Genomic DNA, 25,480 nt, shown 5'->3' with positions numbered 1-25,480 from the left:
CACCAACACGACCCCACGTAACGTCACCCGCGGCAGCTCAAGTATGCTCTTATAATGCATTTTCCCTTTTCACCACTCTACCCCAAAGAACAATAGAGTAAAATACATCAGCTGGCTAGTTGGACACAACCGAGACTAGATCAGGAAAGATGAATTTACATCTCTGATGATTCCTTCCCCCGCCCCCCGGACGAAAAGGATAGGAAACTAGAAGCAAAAGCAAAGCTTAGAGCAATCTGTATTTCCAAGAGCTGACACGCCCAAAGGGCCTTTTTCAACGCTCCATCCTCGGCTTCCGCACGGCCAGAAGCTGCACACCGCTGCCAGCGAAGCCCTGAGCCTGGGACCTCACATCAACAGCCTCTACGTTCGGCTGTTCACCATCACAAACTCTCGTGTCGCGCCAACGTATTATGAGGGAAATTAAGGAGGAAGCAAGGGACTTAAACGTGCTTGTCTACCATTCAGGCTCCTTGAGGAGCAAAGAAAGGAAGAAAGCCTCGGAAACTGAGGACATCTTGCTTCCCTCGAGCCCTCGTTCATTTAAATATTAGAAACAGAAGCCCCGACCGCCTCCTCTAGCAACCCCCTCCCATCACACGGAGCAAAAAATCTCGCGGACAGCTCTTTACAGAGGATACAGGAATCACTGACGAATCTCAGTCTGCATCTTCCCCATCACCACCACCACCACTCTCACCCAAGGGCTGCAGAAACGGAGAGTTTGGCACAGCTGAGGCAAACCCCCGTCCATGCTGTTCTTCCACAAGATGCGGCGAGAGCACCTGCGTCTGCTACCCCTAGCGCTCTGGGATGTCACCGGGGGGGGAAAAAAAAAAATCTCTCCGCATCTAGCGATGCAAATGGGGGCTTGCTATCTGATGTCCCCGTCTGCCTGACGTATTGCTTGGCCAGAAGGCAGACTTCCTGTTTTTACTGGGGGGGGAACCACAAAAAAGTTCTGATTATCCCTCCCTGGTAGTTATTTCAATGGCTGCTTACACTGTACGAGTTCTGGGGTTGCCATTGACAAATACCAACGGGGAAAGGAAAAAACCCAGGAAAAAAAAAAAAACCAAACCCCACCCAAAACCCCCACCCACGCCACAGCCACCCAACAACAGGGCACCCTCAGAACCGCTCCCGAGGGAGCAGCACCCCGGATAACTCACGCCCGGGTGATCGCTCCTTTCCGCACGCCGCGTTTCCCGCAGGCTCCTCTCCCAAACCCGGCTGCCGCAGCCCGCCCGCCTCAAGTGACAGTGCCGGGCGGGGAAGCCCTCCCTCTTCCCTTCCTTCCCTCCCTCTTCCCCTCCCTCCTACCCTGGCAAAGCCAAATCTGAAACGCGAGCACGGAAGAACGGCACCCAGCCCGCTCCAGCCCCCGCGGACAGCCGGGTCCGTCCCCCCCGCATCCCTCCCTCCATCCCTCCCTCCATCCCGGGGTGAGAGGGGAACCACACCGGGGGCGGGGGGGGGAACCCAGCAGTGTCCAACCGACTGCGCTGGACACACAGAGCGGCTTTTTATTCCCCCTCTTCCCCCCCCCTTCCCACCATCCCTGGGAAGGGGGTACGACCCTAACTTCAGAAAAACGTCATTTGAGACGGGGGATAGGGAGTTACAGGAATGCTGGCTACAGAAGCAGAGCCAGAGCTGGGAGGGGGGGGAAGGAAAAAAAAAAAAAAAAAAAAAAAGAGGGAAACCGAGAAAAGCAGCTGCTGCAAGAGAGCTTTGCAGAGCCGGCTAGGAGGCCAGCTGACAAACGATGCCAGTTTTGTTTAAAAAGACATCTAAGTTTGCTCTACTGCTGCGTTACTACACCGCTCTGTGACTACAGCTCTGCTAAAATAACGATGCCGGAGGTGCAAAGCTCGAGTAAGACAGTGAGTCTAAGCCGGTGCTTCAAGTAGCATCAGAAGGCAAAACCCCAGGAAAGGGCAGGCTGGCAGAACTGGAGAAGGAAAGGCACGTCACGGCAGAGGGCTGGCATCACCACCACCACCGAAAACGCAACACGGAGCTCCCTGCTTCAACAGCTCCACACCGAGTTTCTCCACGCGGTAATTCGGTCTGGAGAGCAATCTTCAGCTGCGCCGACCGCCAAGAGCGGGGAACACGTCGATGCTCAGGCAAGGCTATACGGGAGGCTCGTGGGGTTTCTGTGAGGGTAGCCATCACAAGATTAAAATGGAGCTTAAGCTTATAAAATATCAAAAAGGTCACTTGATATAAACATCTCATTAAAGCGGCTTTTTACTGTTCCCCCTCTCTGTGCCTTGCTGCCTATTACTTTGGGGTTTTTTCCCTAATGAACTTTAAGAGCTTGAAAGAACAAGTTTAATACAGGAAAGCAGAAGCTAATTTGATCTCAAGGATTTAGGGTCAGCTTCAGTTCGAGACCTAACCAGGTCTCATGTAAGTAAACGGCCGGGTTTCCTACCGGTGTAACGGAGGGCCACGTTCTCATAACCACACATCCAGCAAATCAACAGGATTCGTCAAATAAATTCGCTGCTCTGATCCTTCTTATTACAAGCACAGGCACAAGTCTGTTTGCGCTCTAAAATAAACGAGCCGAACATTGCGGCAGCGGAGAACAGAGCTGGTCAGTGAGGTAACGGGCACTGCAGATCAGCAGGAGAGAGTCCAGGTCAGCAACGCTAGGATTTATTTTCTAAAGGGGCTTCAGAAAACACCAGCATTTACCACGTGGTTCAAGGACGACAGGTAACACCTCTCATTCTTCTTCTACATCATCATCACCTCAGCACGGAACGGACAAAGCTCAGTGCTTTTACAACTTTAGGGCTTCCTCAGTGCAATAACAGGATCTAACAGTGAAGGGTACTAGATATTTTCCCTAGTTGTGCAGTTTTCTAATTAAGAATAATAATTAAAAAAAAGCTATATATTAAGCACACAAAATCTTGTAGCGCAAGCATACAGATCTCGAAGCCCAAATTGTTTCAGCCACATAAGGTTTGATAATTTTAGTAAGAAAATATGAACCCACACACAGAGAAGTGACAGAAGATAGGCTTTGATGCGCTATTAAAATCAGAAGATGGGAACAAGGGTTAAAGAGAACAGGAAGTATGAAGAAAGGCAAAAATAGAAAGAAACTACGCTGTGATGCTGCATACATTAGCTCCGGTCAGCGCTATCTGGAACCGATTCCGAGAAAGCTTGAACAGTTCTCAGCACTTCTCCCATTAAAACTGTAAATCAAGGGATTTATATTAGATTTTTGTTTGGGGTTTTTTGGTTTGGTTGTTTGGTTTTTGTTTTTTTAAACAGATCTCTTACTGTATGTTTTTCTCCCCTCTAAATGAATTGTGTTGTGCTTCCACACCGTTGAGATAAAACGACTGAGGTGACCTGCAACTTCATTCTGAGACCAAGGCAAGGGCCAGTACTCCTCGCGCAGCCTGACGAGGCAGGGCATTATGAATCCTGCGGCGCAAAACACGCACCAACGAAGGAAGGAAGCCAGGACTAAAGCAAGCTCGGAAATTGCCGCATTGAAATATGTGGCATGAAACATTCATTTGTTTTTCCCTACTCCTCCCTCTCTCATTTTCCAGATCCATCTAAGCTGTTTCATTCATAGCGAATGAAATCGATAATGCTTTTAGCTCTCAGTACATCAGGAGTTCAGCATAACGCTGCACCCTTTCAAATCTAACTCCTTCCAGAATTAAACAGGAGCAGATCCCAGGCGTAAAAGAAATGCTGGAGCAGGCCCAGCACGGCCATATAGGGACCTGAATAAGTAAATACATATATACATCCCCATACGTCGGGGCTCTGAAAAGGATGGGGAAAGCAACAAGGTTTTAACACTTCTGAGGGACTGCATTGGGTGTCAGAGCAGCTTGAGAAGCACACTCTTCTCTCTTCAGGGGAGGGGAGCAAGCCATTTCACTAATTAAAGCTGTTCTTCCACGCTTCGTTTTCTGACATTGGAGCGGTCCAGTCTCCTTGAGCCGCGGTTGCCTTGCCATGGGTGGAACAGAACAGGCCGTTGAGCTCAAGCCAGAGGCTGTGCTTTTCAGGCTGAGAACTCGGGACTCAGCTCACTAACAAACTAAAAAAAACCAAACCACCAAAAAAACCAAACCACCAAAAAAACCAAACCACCAAAAACCAAACCACCAAAAAAACCAAACCACCAAAAAAACCAAACCACCAAAAAAACCAAACCACCAAAAAAAACCAAACCACCAAAAAAACCAAACCACCAAAAAAACCAAACCACCAAAAAAACCAAACCACCAAAAAAACCAAACCACCAAAAAAACCAAACCACCAAAAAAACCAAACCACCAAAAAAACCAAACCACCAAAAAAACCAAACCACCAAAAAAACCAAACCAAGAGGTTACTACCCAAAGATGCATTTCGAGGAGGACGCTCGTAGTAACAGACTACTAACGCAAAGCAAATTATTTCTCTCCAGCACTAATCCCTTCAGACGGAAGCTAGCAACAGCCAACCCTAAGGAGAGCCCTTCGTGTGCCATCTCCTAAACCACTGAACGAGGGACCATTTCCACCTTCCTGGCAGAGCGAGCCACAGACAGCGGGCGGCACTTGCCAAATGCACATTAGCCCATGTCTACGTAACAGCTTTGAATTACTGTAGATCACGGCCTTGGATATTTCAAAGGCGAGTTTGTTGGTTTGTTGTTGGGTTTTGGGGTTTTTTAATTTCCAGTCTTCGTGACAGTTACTTCATGAAGCTAACGGCAACAGCAAACCCAGAGATCCCTCTCAAAGAGGACTGATTGGAGATTTTACGAGAGAAGCAGATGGATATTTTTCCCAGGGCAGTCTCTACCTGTAGAAAGATCAAGATGACACCTACCCATCCATTCAGGTCCTGGCCCACTCAAAAAAAAAAAAAAAAAAAAAAGTATCTGTGTCCTGGTGCCAATTCCGTCCCTTCCTTACCGATCCATCACTAACCCCAACCCAAATCCCACGGAATCGTTTCCATCAGGTAACGGGAAAAGCCAAGAAAAAACATGGCACTTCTGTCCTTGACTTGCTCTTCCAAACCCCGGTGGGTTTGAAGGGAGGACAATCAGCAAACGTAATATGGCCAAATTAACGAGCAGAGCATGCTAGGTACTCGCTTTTTGGCTGAAAGGGTAACTTGAAAGAATTCTTCTCTACTCTTTCCCTTTCTCTTCACTGTTGTTTGCCTTTCCACCCCCTCCAAGCCTTGCTGGTACAGGAATCTAACTTCATTTACAACGTAGGCCAAAGGAAGTTCGCTAGTATTTGTTAATTCCCAGCATTACATCCTTCTTAATTAAATTTCTGTGCATCTCTGTTTAGCTTTTGGGACATAATTGAAGGAGCTGGCTCCTACAGTTCAGCCACCATCATGAACCAACCTCAAGGTTTCCCAAAGCTCATGACAGGAACAAGCAGCTTCCCAACAAACCTAACGATTCCCCGGGGAGCCGGTACCTTCCATCCGCACGCCCTGAGACGACAACGCTGTAATCCTTACGCACACGCAGATCCACGCAGACTGGATCTACTCTATGATACCCAGAACAACTTTGATTCCCTTTCCCCCCCCCATAAAAGCTATAGTCTGTTATCACATCGATTCATCCTACAGACTGTGGACATCAGAGCTACAGTGCTCTCTCCCCAAGATAACACAACATGCTCCAAAGTTGGGGGGAGGAAAAAAAAAAAAAAAAAATCAAATTTCTGCTATTTGAGGACAACTTTTCCTCAGGCTTTCACCTACCCCAAAGGGCTGCTTACTATCTTTTGGGATTAAACTCGGTGCAGAAGCCTTTGGAGAGTGCCAAGCACTACTTGCCCTTGCACACAGACCAGCGCAAAACCAAACTGCCAGAATTTATTGAGAATCCTTTTTCCACTGCACCTAAGGGATAGTTGGGAGAAAGCGTTTGAGGAAAAACGAGCAGATTCTAAAGCTAAAGAGCAAGACGCTGGCGGAAGGTGGTGCGAGCAGGGGCAGGGATTTTATAGTGTCTTCTATTCCCATTTGGGAAGAGAAAAAAAAACACAAGAGTTTTCAGTACTGAGCTACTCCCCCTCAGCCTACAGATTAATCTGGACTTTTAAACACAAGCTTTTTTTTAAATTGTTGTTTAATAAGAAAAGCCAACCAACAAAAACCCCAACCCTCCTCAGCACATTATATATTTTAATGGGACCGTCCTTGACATGCGATATGAAGGCAAATTCGTTTCCTGTCAGCCTGGCTCAGCCTAATGGACTTTGAAGCCGCAGTTTTTCCACTCCTCTTAATGACTTGTTGCAATGGAGATGAGCGCTCCGCGTACAGCAATGCCATCTTCTGGCACGGTTCCTGTGAGAAAGGGAACTCGCTGAATGCCACGAAAAGAAAGCTCCTGTTTTGGGAAAACAGAAACTCCAGGCTCCGCAATAAATCTCAGATTTTCCCCCTCTCCGTCGCACATACTGTCGGGCTCCGATTGTTCAAAGGGACTGAAATAAAAAGCAGTGAGAACACACACGGCGTGCTTAGCAGCAAACTCGCTCAAAGCGGCTCTTAAAGGAGCACCCAGTGCGTCACCAAGCGTGAAGACTCGCACAGACTCGAGGGTAAAGCACCGTGGCCGAAGCCACGGATGCGCTTAGAGCTCCGCGTAGGAACCCGGCAGGAAGGGCAAGCAGTCAAACTCTGCATGTCCCTGGGAAAATGCTTTCTGTAGCAGCAAACATTTCACCCATCTGATTTATTTTACTTCTGTATTCCCAGCCAGAAAAAAAGTCTATATTAAGCAACAGCAAAGATTGGAAACACGTGCTGTTTACATTGAGGAAATAGCAATTCATAACTTCCTCGCGGTTCTGATTTTCTCCTCGACTACCTCTACACGTCATTTGGAAGTATAATAGGACAGGGTTAAGATAAAAGATTCCCACTAAACCTAACACCTATGCTTTTTATTCCCAAAATTTGCAAGGTTCATGCTACAGCATGTATTGAGACTACAGATTTCAAAGATCTGAGCAAGTCAGATCTTAAATAGCATGCTCAGAAATAATATTCCGGGAGAAACAACGTATTTGAGTTCTTTCTTGCTTTTACAGGCACAGCGGAAGAGTCCCCTGCCCGAGCACGGACGCCAACACGGCGAAAAGCGCCGCTTTCCAAACAGGAGTAGATTCCTTCCGCAAAAGGTTAAGCACGCTGACACCTTCTAAATCCCTAACCTTTCAATTTAGGGTTCCCACGCTGACACTCACAGAAATCCAGGTTTAATACCAGTTGGAGAGAACAACCGTTCTGACCAACCGGGCTGCCTGGACAGATCAGCACCTTGGGCGCGACTCCTAGGGCTGAGCCCCAACAGAAACCACCTCAAAACCCCCTCTGCCAAAGCCTTAAAAGCAAAAACAGAGCAAGAAACGCCGAGTTTTGCGGCCACCGGAATCGCCCTAGGAGCTGCCTGAATTATCTGAGCTACATTCAAGTTAATCTCTGGGGTCTTAAGAGAACGCATACGGGGAAAAACCACTGAAATGAATTCTTAGGTGTCTAATAAAGAGAAAACTCCAAGTAAAGAATTTCCCACAGCAAGGGTGTCTACAGACTCTTCTTCCCGCAGCTTCCCATTGGACTAAGGTCAAGAGTTACAGATACGCTCCATCCTCTCAGCAATTCTTACGAGTTGATAATAATTCCCTTTCAGATGTTTTCTATTTTGTCTTTCACAATATCAAATATTTCACGATGACTATGCTTGGACCAGGTTCTCTGCTCGTATTCCGAATGAAGGAGGGGAAGCACATACGGAGCCACGGCCTACAGCTCAAGTATATTTTTCCAATTTTGTTCTGATTTATCTGATCAGCCATTTTAAAAGCCAGCCTACAAAATTAAAAAAACCAAAAAAAAACAACAACAAAAAAAACCCCCAAAAAAACCCCAAAAACCCAAACACAAAACCAAACAGCCAGACAGGCGCTTCCGAGAAAACAAGATTATTACTGGAAGTATCTTCAGTTAAATAAAGTTTATCCTCTGGACACATTTACATAACAACCACTAACATTGTCCTAACATATGCGGTAAATAGAACAAAATAGACAACCACAGTCACTCCAAACACGAAGTCAAAGAGCTGACACAATCAGGTTTGGTTTTAAGGCCCATTCAGCCAAGAATTTTAATTATTTCTTCCTCTGTGGGGGACATCAGTCATTCAAAATCACATTTGCTTGGGACTCGCCACCGAAATCCTGAATCACTGTCCAAGAAAACAGCAGACTACCCAACAAGTTTTTGCAGAGAGATACGAAATCAAGATCTGGTCTCCAGTAACTGTAAATTCAACCTCTCGTAAGATTTTTAAAAAAAAAACCAAACAAAAAAAAAAAAAAAAAACCAGAACACCAACACACAACCATGAAGAGCACACCACTAATGTTAAGATCTCATTAGCCAAGTGGTCTTCTCATACAGGTTTAATTAGCTAAACCTTTGCTGGATACATTTCCCCGCCCCAGGAATGCACAGAAGACCACCTACGATCCACAAACACGTTTATACACAGGACATCTGAAACATGTACGCTGTTCAAATATTCAGCTAGTTGAATTACATGACTTTTTTTTTTTCTGAAGTTCACGCATCTGGGTAAACACAACCATTTCCCATGTCTACGGGGTGCCCAAATTCCTCATGAGTAATCCCAATAACATAAATTTGGAAACACAAGTGAAGTATTTGCCTTGTCAAGTCACATACACCAGTAAACAGTTTTCAATAGTAATTTTGTTTGGCACAGTCAAACAGCAGTTTCCAGCAGCAACACCAAGCTTTTTTTTTTATATATATATATATATTTTTTATTTTTTTTTTAAATATTTTCTCCTGTATTCAGAGTAACACTAATTGGTCGTTCATCGCTGTTTTTTCCAATTAAGTGAACCAAAACAACGCAACTGTATGTGGAGCTTGCATTCAGGGTAGCAGATGACATCCCTGCTGCTCCCCACCACATTTCAGAGCTGGCTCTGACAACCCAGCTCCCTTCCGAGCAGCAGTTTGATGGCAGCTGAGCAGCTCAGCGGTCTGGTAAAACGGGATTGCCGAACGTTCCTTCTTCCAGGAGGCGAGATACGAGTTTTCATCAGGCAGGGAATTATGATCGATGACATCTCATCTCAAAAAGCTGAAAGAGTTTTTAAATTTTTTTTATTTTTTTTTTAAGTTGACATAGATGCTGATCTGCCCTTTAAGAAGTTAAATCTGTTGTATCCTCTGTTGTAGGCACTACAGACAAACAAAAAGCTTAAGGCATTCAACCTGCCTGAACCAAGACAAAGAATTAGCCTCATCTGCAATATTTCATTTAGGTTTACAAGAGAGGAAACACTATTCCCATCTTTCCCCGTTCCTTCTTTCCAACTGTTCTGGTCACCAGTGTAATTTTTTCACATCACTGTTACAACCTCACGGCGGAGGAGGAAGAAGTCTTTAGGTCTAATGAGTGGTTTAATTTAAGTAATATACATCTCGATGCAAGACTGCTTTCACTTTTGGCAGAATATAATCCTCAACGGAGATATTTAGTTACAATCCAGGGCTGTGTTGTATCCCCAGCTCGGTTTGTGCAGGTTTTCCATGTACAGGAGGTACGTAGAACTGACACCAAACACCCTGCGAGAACCATTATTTGGTACTCCCACGTTAGAAGAGAAGAATTTCTCCAAATGCATACCCATTTCCATACGCATATTTACATTCTTCTAAATTTGATACTTAAACTGCACGAAAATTATTTTAATTACACATTAAATGGGCTTTGGGTGAAATACACAGTCATCAATAAACTTAAAAAAGCAATAGGAACATCGCCTTTTAAAGGTATTCCCTGGCCTCCATTGGATCTTAAGTATAAAAAAAGGCAACGGCTTAGCTACCATAATCCATGTTACCATGGAAAGTGTTCTGCCATACATAATTCCATCTTCCTACAAACAGGGACCAAAAATACCTATTTGTGTCATCTCTAAATGAGAAGATTTAATTTTTCATTCCTGTACCAAAGCGCGCTTCTGAAAACACATCTATCTTTCCAATTGCATTTAGGTCAGGATTATTTTATGACAACTACAAATACTAAGAGTTTAAGGACAGAGATTCAAGAAATCACCCATTTACAGGAAGAAATTTTTATTGTCTTCAATTTCACAATGCTTTGGTTTTTCCTACTCTAATTCTTTCAACAATATGGAAAAAAAGTCTCTTTAGAAGGTACCTTAAACCAATATTTTCCAAATTTTTTTCTTCCAGCTAAGCCTATCATGTGCGCTACCCTAGCCACTTCACTAGAAAAATAAAAGTCTAGAGGGCTCATTGCGATCTCTTCTTTAAGTATCAAGTCTTTGGTACATATGCTTCCTATTAGATCTTTAAAAATATGTATTACCAAAGCAGAAGAACAGACATCAAGTAAACCTTTGTTTATCTGTCAACAAAAAAGACTTGCTGTAGCCTTTTTTACAACAGCGTATATTCTACAGCTGAGCCCTTGTTTTAAAAGGCCACCTTCAGAACTTTTATTATTACCAAATAAATTCTCTTGAGAATTGTTGAACAAAAACACTACTTATTCCACAACAGCGAGCCACTCCGTGCGCTTACAAATTAATTCTTCGGGTTGTACGTACAAGCCTTAGAAATTCCATTGGAAATCCCATCGAATTAAAACTCAAGGCAAACCGGGCATCCACGTACTATTACCTCTCCAGCCTCTTACATAGATTCCGCTTACAGCAAGGTGTGATTTGCAACATAAGCTCGCACCACTTACTATAAATAATCATTGGCAGCACATTCCACAAGTAGAACTTAACTAACAAGGATGAATAACATGTTCTACCCTGAAATTTCCTGCCCTTAACTACCCTGAAATTTCCTACCCTTAAGCGAATGCTGATTTTGTGACTTTTACAGGAGCAACACAGACTAATAAGAGATTTTAAGCTGTAGCTGCAACTAAGGTGACCAGTTTCCTCAGTTCCTTGTTAATTAGTGGCACGACTGGGTAGTTAATGGTTTCATGTTCTGGGTTTGTTCATCATAACAATAGTACTGTAGGAACCTGGAGAACTGACTTGGAGCTTGTTTTTACAGTATATGGCATTTCTAGTATTTCAAAATCATAGATCCTAATTAGCATCCAAGTCATCACGACATCCTATCATTCATCTCAAAAAATAACCCGCAACACCGTTGCTCAGCAATTTTCTACGGCTGAAATCAATCTCTAGGCTAACTCCGCAAAACCTTTACGAAAAGAAAAAAAAAGGAAATAAATCACAGGTGCAATGCACCCCTACTTTCAGGCGGAAGCGTTACGGGGAAGAGACGTGCGTGCTGTATTACTGCTGCACATTCGCGATGCCCCAGTGAAGCTCGATGGCAAAAGCTCCCGCAGGCACTAGTCAAATTAAAACCCAACGGGACAACCAAAAAGTAGAGGTTGGCTATCTCCTCAGGGGGACAGAGCAGATCTTCCAAGAGGTTTAAATAATTTCACATTAGCAAGACTCAAAAAAGCAAGCTAACCGCCTTTCACATCTGTGGAAGCTAACTCCAGGTGAAGGTCGGGTTTAGATGCACCCCTCCAAAACGGGCACGGGAACAGGCAAGCTGACAGGCGCAGAGAATACCGAACTATGTTTAGCCGCAGCAAAGGCCATGTCAGGTCACGTTACGTATAACTTGTAAGATGCTAAGAGCAAGGTCAAACAGCTTGAGGAGTTAAGGCCTTTAACCTGCACCTCGAGGGAGCTGCAACAGCATAGGTCGGACACGGGCGCCAAGACCAGGAGCAAATAAATTACCTGCCGGGAGCAGTATTAGTCTGGGGGCTAAGAGGTTATCGCTCATTAGCCCACACCGAGTAAGTCCTTTCAGACGATAAAAATAGAGTATCAAACCGTCTGCGATGGTGCCTGCCCATCGACTTAGCACATCTTGAGAACACATCCAAAGCATGTCAGACAAAACACTTTTATACAGATTTTGCCGACATTTGCTTTACCAAATATAGATTCTCCTCTTTGAGCTGAACAAACTGTAGGGAAACTAGCAGGCACAGGAGCCAACAGGAGTTTTGCAGAGGTGCTTGTACTTCCAAATATTTATACCCATCTCTTCTCGCTCATTACCTGCTCCGACTTACCCAACTGTCATTATGAGACCCATAAAGCTTCCCCCTTTTGCATTTTAGTGCCACAGAAACTTGCAGATCCTCTGTTGTTCTTGCCCCCCCCCCTTTTTTTTTTAATAAATAAATCATTTTCTCTCATTGCATCCTTCGAACTCCATAATCACCACAAAAGAATTACTGGAAACCAAGTCTGTTGTTTTGTTTGTTTCAGCAAGCGATCCCTTGCGACGATTTGTATTAACCAAAGGTTTGCTGAGCATCGATCTCCCCCTTTAATGGCGAGATGACACACGTAACAGTATTCCTGTACTGCAAGTGAGACGACGAGTGCTCAATTATCAAGAACGTAGGCTCTTGCTGTAAAGACCTTCCTAAGATCGTACACCTATTTGCAAACAGATACACAAGAAAATTTGGCGTGGCAACTCAAATGGGCTACTCTGACACCTTCAGCCTTGGAATTGCACTTTTTTCACCCGAGGTTCTGACCCAGGGGGAGGAAAGCCTATCACCCATCGCTTCCAGCGTGCCACGGTCCTCAGGGACAGCTCGTTCTTGCTCTCAGTACACCCTGAGGAAGGTTGCACTGACCCATCCTCGCTTGAGGGGGGGGGGGTGGTAAAAACAGGACCGCACTGGCATCTTTTCAGCAGTTATTGTCACCCAGACAATCGTGCGTGCTCCCGGTCCCTGATAAAGGACAAAACTTTAGAAAAAAAAAAAAATCAGACTAGGAGCACGGGTGTCAGCCCTGTTTTCTGGTTTTCAAGTATACTCTAACGTTGTGCCTCTCAGAGTCCTAAAACTGCTTGGAACATCTACCTTGCCAAATACCAGCCAGCCGGGAGACAGCAGAGCACGCATACCAAGACGACGAGGAACCCAGCCAGGATTCAAGGCAGAGCATTTCCACAACAAATCTCTGGCTGCTACAGAAATAATCCTCAGAAGTGGTCTCTTGAAAGGGCAGGTTCAGCTACAAGAAGCTATTTGTAGGAAAGCTAAGACTAAATTATTAGCGATGTGATCCAGATCTAAAAATTCCCAGAGTTGACAGCGTTACGCGAGATGTACATGCAGCACGTGATGCCCCGTCTGCTGTCCCGGGCAAACCAACAGGCTTTGGCTCCCGTGCACCGACCAGCTGCTGCTCTCAGCAAGAGCTAAAATATCATCTTGAATCCAGGCCAGGATATTAACATCCAGCCCGAGCAAGTTCAAGTTCCCAGAAAGCTCTTGCGCAGTCACGAGAGGGTCCTACTCGTGACAAAGTCCTGCCCCTTCCCCTGCCAGCTCCTGCACCACCCGCACGTCCGTACGCATCAGAGGGAACCGCAACCTCAGTCATCCACCGCCGCTGGAACGAAACACGCATTCCTGAGAGCAGCAACAGCTGAGGGTCACGGATCACCAAGTGTTGGCAGTCGTTCTGCACCAGGAGGAGGAGGGAAAGCTGGGGTTTAGAAAGATAAAATAATAAACAAAACAAAAAATGCGTCTCAGAGGATTCATCTGGTTGTAACATGCTAAAATAGCATACAAAGGATACTTCAGAAGAGCTCTGGTCGCTTGATCTAATGAGCTTAGATCTTATAACAAAACACCCTAACTCGAAATTAATTGCCAAGTTTATTTTCTCATCTTGGAGTTGCGTACGTGGGGGGTGCAACTACCTTGTGCTGTTTAAAAAAAAAAAAGAGATTCTGGGCGCATCCTATTTCTAACAGTGCATAGGAGTCATAAAATGGAAGTTGTCCTCAGTTTGATATTTTCTGAATATACACATACAAGTAAGTAACCCTGGATTACATTTTTTTTTTCTTTAAAAAAAAAAAAACCAAAACCAAACTGCAACATTTACAAAGATTGCAAGAAAAGATGAATTAAGTCTGGACACCCTCAAGCTTTTCAGAGGCAAGCTCATAAAACAGTACTTCCCCATTTGCCCCAACATCAACGATAAAGATATTTACAGCAAAGTTTCTCTAGCTTGAATCCGGCCAGCGTGAAGGCTCGATATACATCACCATCCATCAGATGTTTGGATAAAGCTTACGGCGAGGCCTCTCAAACCTTTTGCAAAATTGCCAGATTTGGGTCACACGCCATTTCCTCGCATCAATCTGTGCCTCGCACGCACACCCCACGTCAAATCACGCCGCTCGAGACGGTCATGTGAAAATATTCACACGCGTGTTCAACTCGCCTTGTGAGGAGCAATCACCAGAGGGATCAAATGCTGCTCCAGTTTTGTCTGTTGTGAAACAGCTACCACTTAATTCATGATCTTATACGCATTTAGGATAAGCGATACTGAATTTGTACCTGACGCAAGGATTTCAGCAAAACTAACTGGGTGCCTAAAGTAGTACAACTATTAAAAGCAAGGGAGAATGAGATGCCAGTCAGGCAGTTACCAACCTGGGCCTCAGCACTAGCAGCTCATCACGCAGGAACCAGTCGCTTCCACGGAAGGAGACGCGCACGCTCCGCAAGAGGACAACGGCCCCTTGGCCGTGCTCTTCTTCCTACCCCACACACATCATCTTAAACCACCCAGATTATCTTAATAAATAAAGCTCCAACTACGAGATGGATCCATTTCATGAAGTGTCTTACCAGTTTTCAGCGAGCACAACTTTATTGCCAAAGACGGCACGTAACTCGTGGAAACTCGCCTTGGTTATCGGTGGCCGTAACAGCATCGAGAGAGAACCCCCGGAAGGGAGAGGTCAGCAACCTCATCTCCTGCAGCTATCGTTTTATATCCACCAGTAGAAATGGATACGAAGAATCAGCAAGGCAAACACTTCTCCAAAATGTTTTGCAAGGGGGTGGGTGTGATGCATGAATCCTTGTCACATAAACAAGGATTCCTTTAATACAGGAAGTCTCAAGTAGCCGCCCCATTACATGTTGAACTCTTCATACTCTACAGCAGCAATCAAGTTCTGCAGATAAATTAAAATACTTTAGGACTAAACAGCCAAAACAGAACACACCCCCGAACTCTACAAGCAAAGACAACAAATAATTGTGCTGCAAGTACTGTGCAGTCCCACAGCTCGATGCAGTCCGTTTTTCTTCATGTCAGGAATCTCAGATGCAACATACAACTCGACCAAAGCTTTAAATTTGATTAAATCTAAAAAAATTAAAAAAAAAGTGCAGACCAGTTGCACATAATTGATACCAGCAGTTATGGCACAGAACAAGGAAAAACAGATACAAATATTACTCCAGCATATTATCAGACAACTTAAGCAAGCATGTTATTTGAACGGTATTCCCCAAAGCGACTGTCGCAAACACTTGAGCTCTCAGGGTTGTAATTTTGAGTTCCGAGGCAGGGGGAGAGCGAAGCACGACGCCACGGCCATAATCTCATTAGCAAAGGCGCCGTACTACTGCTGCTGTCTGTGCAGCGAGGGCTTAGCAGCCACCCGCCTGGTTTGCGCGTTCAGCCAATTACCAGGACGACATCAGGGCGTCAAGCACGCCGCATTACTTCACCGTAATACATTTAACATTACGATCAGAAAAGAAATAACGCTTGCCGAATTGAAAGGTTTCGCCCCAACGAGTTCGCAGTTCTGAAAGTCTGCGGCAGGGCGCTTCTCACCCGTGGTCACGTATGAATCCCGATGGTTTTAGCGAGCGAGGCCCAGCTTTCAGCTCTAAAGCTGGGACAGAAATTTTATCGGATTGTTTCAGCCAGCCGCCCACTCGCATTGCTCTAAAAAAAAAAAAATAAATCTCTGAGCATCAACAACAGATTCTGAACACAGCCTGTTTCCCTTACCCAACTTCATCAACCTCCACGGGATAATGAACAGCAGTTTCTACCTCGCAGCCCTCCCTTTAATTAAATAGTATTATTATTTTTTGAAGAACGTCAATGAAGAGGACAGAATACGCTTACATCCTGAAGGCTACATCCTGCTCGCTTCCCAGCTTACCCCGCATCCCAGTAAGGCCAGCCAGGCGTTTATGAAAAGCGGATCAAAGAGGAAGAAAGGCCATCGGAACAGAACATATTGTGTTTAATCTAGTGTTTTCCCCACTCCGTTAGTCAGCTCTTTCCCCACAGTTAACTGGGAGACTCCTGAAGCCCAGTTACTGTTTACAAACACCCAAGAGCTTTCTCTCCACACAAACGGGGGGGGGAAAGGAGGTCCAGCTCAGCTCTCCCATCACCAACACAGCTTATCTCCCACTCCACGGACATATTCTCAGCAACCATAGCTCAAGAGTGATGCCGAGGGTAAGCTCAGATGCCAAAGCTACTCCTCTGTCACCATAACGTCAACCTTTTCGTTTATCACACCACCTAGTGACATCACATGCAGCGATATATTACAGTGCACGGCGATAATGACAGTGCAAGGCACCTGAATACAAAGCAAACCTCACAATATGCACGTCATAAAAAAAGCACTTAAATACAGACGCAGCACGTTCACCACGACCGCGTTGGCGTTTCACGGCAAACCTTACTATTGCTTTACTAACATCTAACCTTGGGAGGCACCAAAGCTGCAGACATGAAGAACAACGAGGTGTGTTTCCACAACATACGTGCAGCAATCTGTATTTCGCATTGAAAAGGTTGCATTAAGGTTTTTTGGGAGGGTTGGTTTGTTTGTTTTCAGGGGTTTTTTCCTCCTTATTGACTGGTAAGAAGCACTATTCCTTCAACATTTAACAGCTCAAGTTAAGAAACAAATCCTCTTGGACACAAGGCAGGCAGGAGGGGTGTTTCCCCAAAGCAAACCGTGGTATTTGTTCCCGCTCCCACCCCGGGGCACCCCGATCAGAGGGGGCACCCGCAGCCTCGCCACAGAGCCGGCGGCCCCAAAGCCCGGAAGGTTCCAACCCCCCCAGCCCAGCCCCAAGGACTCGCCGACCAAAAAACATCACACCAACAGCCAAAAATCAGCCTTCTATAACACGGTCAGGGACAAATCTTGTAAGGGAAGGAGCAACCCAGGAAAAAAACCCAAAACACTACTAATGCAAATTAAAAAAAAAAAAAAAAAACAATAGAAAAAAACCCCAAAACTCCCCAAGCCTCTCCCAAACACACTCCTCTTTTCACAGGTACATACACGTAAGTTCAGACGGACACAAAGAAACTTCCTAACAAGCCCAGAGCACCAAAACCATAAATGCAGTAGATCCGACACAGAAATCAGTATGAAACTACAACCCTTAGCTCAGCCCCTGTTTCTTAAACATTTATATTAAAAATAAAATAATCTGTTACCTCTGTAACCAGCGAGGAGCAGCCGCTTCCACTGGAGCCATGCTAAAACAACACTCCCAGCTGCTTCTAGCACTTTCTACCCGATTTACAGGACCTTGGTGTGATGCACCTGCTTCACAATTAGCACCACCTGGGTGTAATTACTACAGCCCTTAAGCGGGCTCCTGGGTTGGAGGAGGCTGTTGGGCAGCTCTCCCCACAGCCCTGCTCCCAGCCGGGAGAGCTTCCTCCAGGGATGCTTTCCCTTCCCCCCCCCCCCCCAAAAAAAAATAAAATTCCCTCTCTGAATTTCAGCAGCAGCCTGCTTGGGTTTCGATGGGTTTGCTTTCCAGCGTAAAACTGCATCTCGGCAGCAAACGGTCTCCCGCTGGCTTTATTTTTGGGGGTGCCCCAGCGCCACAAGCCCGCTACCAGGGGAAGCATTCCCCGAGGAATCGCTGTCCCTTTGGTGCCTACAAAATCATCAGCTTCTGGTTTTACACACTGGGAGAGTGAGTCGTGATATTTGAACACCACCTTGTTTGTTTTCCTCTCCACCTGGTTTAGATACTCCACCATTACACATACACGGGCCACCTGGCAGTATTTACTAAATGAACTGACTCTGGGAACACTGACAGATGATGCTCTGCAATTTGCTTTACTCCCCCCCCCCCTTTTTTTTTTTTTGTTGCCTTTCCAAGCTCTTTTCTACAAACCAAGATAAGACCCGATTGGGACACGAACAGATTTAAAAACTTCAATTCTTCCCCTCCCCAGCAGGCCAAAAACACTAGCTCAAACTAAAGTGGTCTTCAGGGCAGCGGCCAATCTTTGCACACATTTTCTGTGTAAATTAGGACAATTCACCGTAGTTCCCTCATTTTAGAATCTCACATGTGATCGAAAGGATCTGCTAATTTCCAAGACTAGGTCTTGCAGGCTTTACATTTCAGTTACTGTATGGCATGCAAACGGGACCGAATACCCAGGATCAGCCGTAATTTTCCATATCCCAGATTTTTATTAGAGAGTATTTTTGCTACTTTTTCAAAAAGCTCCAGTATCTCTATTGCCTGCCTTGAGATTGTTTATTCAGGTGACCGAAACGCAAATACTGAGCTGAACTGTTAGGCATTGGACTAACGCTCTAGCCGAGGTTGCATTTGCTTTCAGAAAGTATCCCTTAGCTTTACACAGCACCAGCAATTAGTTGGCTGTTAACGAGTTGTCCTTCCCATCCATCCTCCGCGGCACGCGCTCCGTGCGCGATCCATTGCGACGCACCTCTTCCTCCCGTGACCGTGCGTGATTCCCTCGCCGAATGCCACAGAAAGCAAGCATTGTAAAAGATTTCACCTCCCTGATACATACTCTCTTCTCCCCTGGGGATTAGATAATCTTCGTGCGGTGCAGCCGGACGCCCGGCCCCCAGGAGAATTTTGCCGGGGTAAAGACCCAGAGCTGTACCTTTAATCTCTGCTTGCAAATTCCCTTCATGTTCGGCCGGGAAGCAAACTTTCCAGAATTACCATTTCCCTTTTCTCAACTGGGGGGCCTAAAAAAAATCGGCAGCGTGGCAGAAGTACGTTTGTTATCCTACAGTGTGTTATCATATATTGTGATTCGGTTTCTAATTCTATGGTCAGTGAAGCATTTGGGGTTTTTTTGCCAGAGCCCCGTTCAGTGTGAAGGGCAGACACGGTAGGGGACAGAATTAAGATTGCACAGCCCTTAATTCTATTAGTTTGTAACTACTAAGTGCTTGGTTTTGCAACCTAAGTAACACTGTAGCATAGTCATTTATACATGTAATCCAGGTATATGTAGTTATTTATGCACTACCTGTAATTACTTTTTCCTACATTAGCCTGCATCTATTATGCACCAGGTTCGTTATGCATTATGTTTCATCATTTCAAATCAGCGAGAAGACATTTTCTAGCACCCTTTTCCCTTTGACAGGGCGTACGTGGTTCACTGAAAAAGAAATGCTCGTTTTGACAGATGTTCTCTTTACTCTGTGCTCTGATGCCTAAGCGAGTGTTTCACTAGCCTGATTTTTCAAGTCATTCTAGTTTTGAACAAATGACTTTTAATTCTTCGTAGCGGCAGGAGGTAAAATTAAAAATAAGCTTGAATCAAATTAAAGTTCAAGGAATCCTTGAAAATGGGGAATTCAAACCAATCTAAGTTTTGAAATTATGGCACGAGAATCCGTGCCAGCAAAGAGGTAAAGGCGAACAACATCTTGCCCAAAGCAAAGCTCCTGCGAGGGTGGGCTGGGAGGGGCAGCAGTCTAAACCACCCGCGGAAGAGATGCTGCAAACATTCTCAAATCCAACGTCCCAGAGTAGGAAAAGCGTGAGGAGTGGGATGAAGAGCAGCGGGGCTAGAAAAGGCAGCAGCAAAGCACAGCAGTGGTATAGGAATAGTCGGTGGTATGAATGGGCAAGAAGACGACCTCTAACACTGCAGCGGCACACAAGTTTTGAGGAGGGTTTGTCCTCTCCTCTTTTACAGGAGAAAAGAGACAAAATCCAGTAGAGTTGCAGGGGAAAACTCCTTGAGAAAACCAAATAAAGAGAAGAAAACTAGCTCCTGCGGTCCCACGCACTGACTGAAGCGTTCCCCCTAACAGATTTTTGTCGAGCCCCAGGTGGAGACCTCAAACCGATTAGACCGCATCTGTTAGAGTTCATGTGATCCGGCGGGCTGAAAAACTCCGGCGTTTGAGCCCAGAGATGAATTGCTATTGCATCCGAGAGTCCCCTCGGGCACGATACAGAAGGGCAGGCACGATTCTTGTTTCCAGCCATCTCGACCGCTTGTGGCGACTTGGGCTCTCCTAGTAACCAGGTACCGGGGAAAATCTGCAGGTCTCACATTCCACACTCAGTACTCAAGCGAACGTCTTGCTCTCACGGATTTGCAACTTGGATTTCCAAATACGTCCAACCGTATTTGGAAACGGAAAAGAGCTTGAATGGGAAAAGAAGGATTTTTGGTTCCAGGTATCATTTTTTATAGACAGGTTTTTTACCGAGAGAGAGTTATATGGAACGAAGGGATTTCAGGGGGGGATCAATAACAGCATGACATCGGGAAAATTACCGCATGACCGCTGTACCTTGCTCGATGATAAGCAACTTTGACTGAGATCAGTCAAACCACAGTAAAAGACACTCCTGCACGCTTTCCTTTCGTATCGGATAATGGATTAAGATCATCGATTTATTCATGCGCGCTCAGCAGCGCGGGAGGAGAGCAGTACACCTAAGTGCCAGGGCAGATAACACCGAGCGGGGCGCTTCCAGCAGGAGAATTCCTTCTCCAACGAGGACCCCGGAACAGTCTGAGGGTCGGTGAGGCGGGAATCCCAGTCTCCGGCTCTGGCTCCGAACATGGCAGAAAGGCCGTCCGCAGCCGGACGGCTCAGCCCGGGGAAGACGGGCAGCACCCGTTCACGCGTCTTTTCTCTTTACGTCACAAAAAACGTTGAAAGGCTTGTCCTAGTGCGACGCAGCAAAATGCTGGAGCACCTAATACCTTCACAAAACGGAAAAAAATGACTTCTTGCCTAGCTCGACAATCGACTTTATTTCGATGGCTGACCTGTTGTCATTTCTAAGCTATCTATACGCTGAACTGCTTGCCCAGGATAATATATTCAGATACCTGTATCTCAGTTTAATTTTCACCTGTCCCTTTAGAATGCAGCAAAGTCACTAGATAGCATTCAGCCCTTCGAAGCATTTACGTTAGCGAGAGGATATTCCCTCTCTTCCAGTAAAGGTGTTCTTGAGATTCTTCACTAAATGATAAAACTAGTATCGTCTAATGCAGTATTCACAAATTTTAGCACCGCTGGCCTGTTTCTATTTAACCCAGCTCAAGCCCAAAGCACTAGACTACCTTAATGTTACGTTGTCCCGTAAACAGAACAATCATTATTGTACGGTTTTCCTGCTCATGAGTTAGGCAGCTTGCAATTTCGATGGATTAAAAATATTTCCTAGGGAGCAGTTAGCAAGAGGGAGGTTTATCCCCATTTCCTTTATTTTACTCACAGAAACACACATAAAAAATCACAACAGGATTCCTCATTGAAATCTTCTGGTTGTTCAAATGACCAGAACTGAACCCTTTTCGTACCCTCAGTCATTTCTTTCTTACTCCGAACAACGTTTAATCCATCAGCCAGGTGCTAATACAGTAACCTGAACCTGTTCCTCTGAAGCCAACTTGATTTTACAAACGCGGAGGGTCACCAGAAACGGCAGTGCCCCTCGCTGACACACTCGTAGTGGCCGAGGAGGACACGCCGGTGTAGTAGACCCTGCTGCTCACGTGGGGTTTGAACATTGGAACAGCTTCCAGAGAGGCTGGAAGAAGGGACCTGCCCGCAAACGGGCAACGGGAGATGCAGAAAAGGGGTCATTTAATCACGGATCCGTGTCGCAACGTCAACCCAGCGTCCCGGTCTTCCCCTGCGATACTGTTTTTGTTGCTTTGTTTCTCTTCTACAGATCAAGTGTTCTGATGCAAGACACTTAGTATTTAGGTTGCAAATTTTATTAATACCCTTGTATTTTCTAATGCGAGGATAAGCGTTTAAATTTTCTTTTGACAAGAGAAGTACAGCCTTTGCAACTAGAAGGAAAAAAAAAAAAGTGGAAATATAACTCATGTGACTACTACGGAGAGAAAAACCATCCATCCTATTCCAAACACGACGGTCTCATTTACAACTTGGCTTTTTGTTCGGTACGTTCCTGAGCTTTACGTAACAAATTTCAGCGGTATCTGACCGCAGTACTTGGCACGGCGTACTTCAAGCACAGCTTAAAGGGTACGACTCAGGGGTTTAAGGTAAAATACAGTTCTTGCTAAACCAGGTTCACGGCTAACAGATGCAAATAACGGCCTCAGTCCTGCAAGTGCCCCCAAATCTATATTTAACCTGAAGGACGGATTCAAACATCTCTTAAATGAACTGAAAGACATAGTAAAAGCTCCACAAATACAACTTTGGTTCGAACAGCTTCTTCAGTGACTTTTGCTACCGAGCTGCAAGCTGGGACTAACCTCAAGGACCAGCTCGACGGGAATTCGGCACGGTGCTCGTTTCACTTTTCACTAAGGGCTATCGGGATAAGCGCGTCGTGATAACCCAACAGTCGGCACAATGGTTTCAAGCAGATGGGTTCGCTTCCCTTTCGTTTTGCACTCTCCCGAGTCTACTCTCCCTCTGTCCTAAGAATGCAGGAGATGCTTGGTAAAGTGGGAGGCTGTAGCGATTTATAGAAAAATCGATTGACTTCAGCCACCGTCGTGTTCTTTACCTTGGTCTTGAGTGGCTTTGGGCGTTTATTCCCAGACTTTTAAATTCCTGGGAAGGTGACCCAAGAAGCTGTGTGGATGCTAGCTCATTGAAGGGCAGCAAGAATTCAAATGTACACTAGACTCCACCACAGCCGTAGGTCAGAAAGACGGCTGACGAGTGGTTTCTTCCTAACCGCAATTAAAAATAATTCTAAATATAGAGTGGACGCAACGCATAGGAAGACAGTAAAACAACTGCAGCACTCATTTTTTTTTCACGAATGAGTTCCGCGTACTAACTCAGCGTATTACACCGTCATTTTTTCCCTCGCGTAAAACTGATAACCCCACGAGAGGTCAATTCAGAACGCTCCGGGGAACGTGGCGGTCTGGGTTTGCCGCTGAACGTGCTGGATCCTTCCTCAGTGCTGTATTCCAGTTTTCCTTTACTCCCTGGAACTTCTTTCCCCCCCTCCAACGCTCTTCATCTGCCCCGCTGGTACTGCCGGTCGCTCCCAGTACGGATTGCCAATAAACCGGGGAGATCCCTGCTCATTTTTCTCCCTCCTAAAACCAAATGTAGCTACTAAAATCACATTGGTTTCCTCCCAGTTTCCAGTAGGGAAGGGAGCAGGAAGTGCCAAAATACACGGGGGTGAGGGGGGCGGCCGTTCTCGTGGCATTTCCAGCCGGGGTCAGAAGCAAACCCACACAAAGACCTTTTTGCTCGAGTTATCCAGCCCAAACTTCCAACGCGTAAAGGGGTTGAAGAGTTTAAATATTCCTCCAGACTTCCAGATGCCTGTCCCAACTGCAGACCCCCGAGATTTCCTCGTCAAGGGTACCACCAGCTTCTCAGGGAAAATGAAAAAAAAAAAAAAAAATAAAAAAAAATAGGAGGATGGGATTTATATTTGGATTTATGTTTGAATACATATATACTATACTAATCTGATTACTCATCGGGAATCCTCCTTTGCAACAGCTTTTTCTTTATTAATCTTACCACGGTAACGTTACAGCCTTAGCAGGAAAGAGCAAATCGAACACGCCAGCACCGCGTCCCTCCATTTCTGCCTCTCTCACGGTCAGGAGACGCGAAGCGCTGATGGCGTGAACCCTCCCAAGACCCCCAGCAGCTCGGCGGTACGGACCCAGCCGGGTAGAGAACGTCAAACAACTCCTGCGAGCAACTTCACCCTTCCAAATGTAAATTAATGCACCAGCCGCCGCAAAGCAGAGCTCTCCTCGTGCAAGGGGATGGATGCAAGCAGAAAAGCATTGCGTACGGCCAGAGCGGGAACGGCCGCTGGAAAATTGCTGCATTACGTTAATTAAGATTTTATTCATGCCTTTCGCCGTGCCCTGCTACAGCAGTAACGCACCACAGGATGCATCGCGGTGCACCACCGCTGCTCACAGCCGTGTGAAGTTACACACGCGTGTGCGCACGCACACGCGCTTTCCTCTGTGCGTGGGACTCCGCCGGCACACCTGCGCTGCCTGAAATGATTTCGGGGAGGGGGGGCGTGGGTTATTTGTTTTCTTATTTCACGGGGTATTTTTTATTGACTGACAAGCAGAGAATAGAAAAGCATCCACCCACCCACGACTGCCAGTGTTCCTTCGGGTCCCAATATTTCCGCCCCCCCTCCCCGTCCACCGGGGCTCCATCTCCCCCTTCCCACGGGCAGGGAAGCCTGCGGAGCAGCCGCCCCCCCACGCAGCGGAGACCCCCCACACACACACACCCCCACACACCAGCCCCGTTGCTCCCGGCCACCGATGCCCAGCCAGAACCATTGCCCCCCCCGCGTCCGTGTCTCTCCCCCCCCACACACACGCTCGCCGCCGCACCTGCCGCCCGTGCAGGCGCTGCCCCACGCAGGGTGGGGGCGCCGCGGACACGCGTGTCGCCGCCGCCGCGGCGCGCACCCACCTGGCGAAGGCGCGGCGGGCCGGCGGGGGGCGAGGTGCCGCCTCCCGGTGCGGGGGGTGCGGGGGAAGCCATCTTCTCGCCCCGCGGCTCCTTCCCACCGCCGCCCGCCTCTCCTCAGCCCCGCGGCCGGCGGCAACCCGCGGCCGCCACCATACCGGGGTGCACGGCCCGGTAACCCGCCGCGGGTGGGTGGGTATGGAGGGGACGGGCCGGGGCGGGGGGGGGGGGGGGACCTTCCCGGGCCGGCCGGCGGTGGTAGCGCTGCCCGGGCTCTGCTGCAGCGCGGCCGCACGCCCGGCCCCTGCGCGGGTGGGTGGGTGGGTGGGTGTGAGCGTGGGTGTGCGAGAGGGCGCGGGGGCGGGGGGGGGAGCCGGTGCGGCGCGGCGGGGTGCCGGGAGGCGGCGGCGGGCGGAGGCGGGGACCGGGCTCCCGATGAGCTCATGGACAGCTCCGCCGCTGCCGGGGGGGGGGAACGGGGGAAAAGGACCCGCCTCGTCCTCCCACAGCCCTCGCACACCCCCACGCACATCACCCATCGCACGCCTCTGCTCCCCCTGCACCCGCACCGCTGCCCCACGCGTGGACCCACACTCTCCCCGTAGCCGCGGGCTAAACCCACGGGCGTTTTGGGTGACGTTACAGCAGAGGAGAGCTTGTTAAACCTTCCCCTTCAGCTCCGCCTTGCAAAACACAGGAATAAAACCGTGGCTCGTGGTTCAGGTACGATTATCGTCATTCTGCTTGCGCAGAAACGCAGGCAGGG

General features: G+C 47.0%; 1 protein-coding gene across 4 annotated transcripts in view; it reads right to left on the bottom strand.

Moving 5' to 3' along the window:
• ANK2 (ankyrin 2) overlaps positions 1-25,146 on the bottom strand; it is a 343,812-nt gene extending 318,666 nt beyond the window's left edge. The window contains exon 1 of one of the 4 annotated variants that reach the window (XM_075750947.1): positions 24,718-25,146. In XM_075750947.1, coding sequence (XP_075607062.1) covers positions 24,718-24,789 — 72 coding nt within the window. In that variant the 5' untranslated portion in view covers positions 24,790-25,146. Of the gene's footprint in view, positions 1-1,172; positions 1,262-24,717 lie in introns of those variants that run through there. The other 3 variants (XM_075750956.1, XM_075750954.1, XM_075750950.1) reach the window with 3 other exon arrangements.
• Positions 25,147-25,480: the final 334 nt, after the last annotated feature.

The sequence above is a fragment of the Balearica regulorum genome, chromosome 4 (assembly GCF_011004875.1).
Source record: "Balearica regulorum gibbericeps isolate bBalReg1 chromosome 4, bBalReg1.pri, whole genome shotgun sequence".
In the NCBI taxonomy this organism is placed as follows: Eukaryota; Metazoa; Chordata; class Aves; order Gruiformes; family Gruidae; genus Balearica; species Balearica regulorum.
Note: the sequence above shows the minus strand (reverse complement) of the source record. Positions and strands in the feature narration are given on the sequence as shown.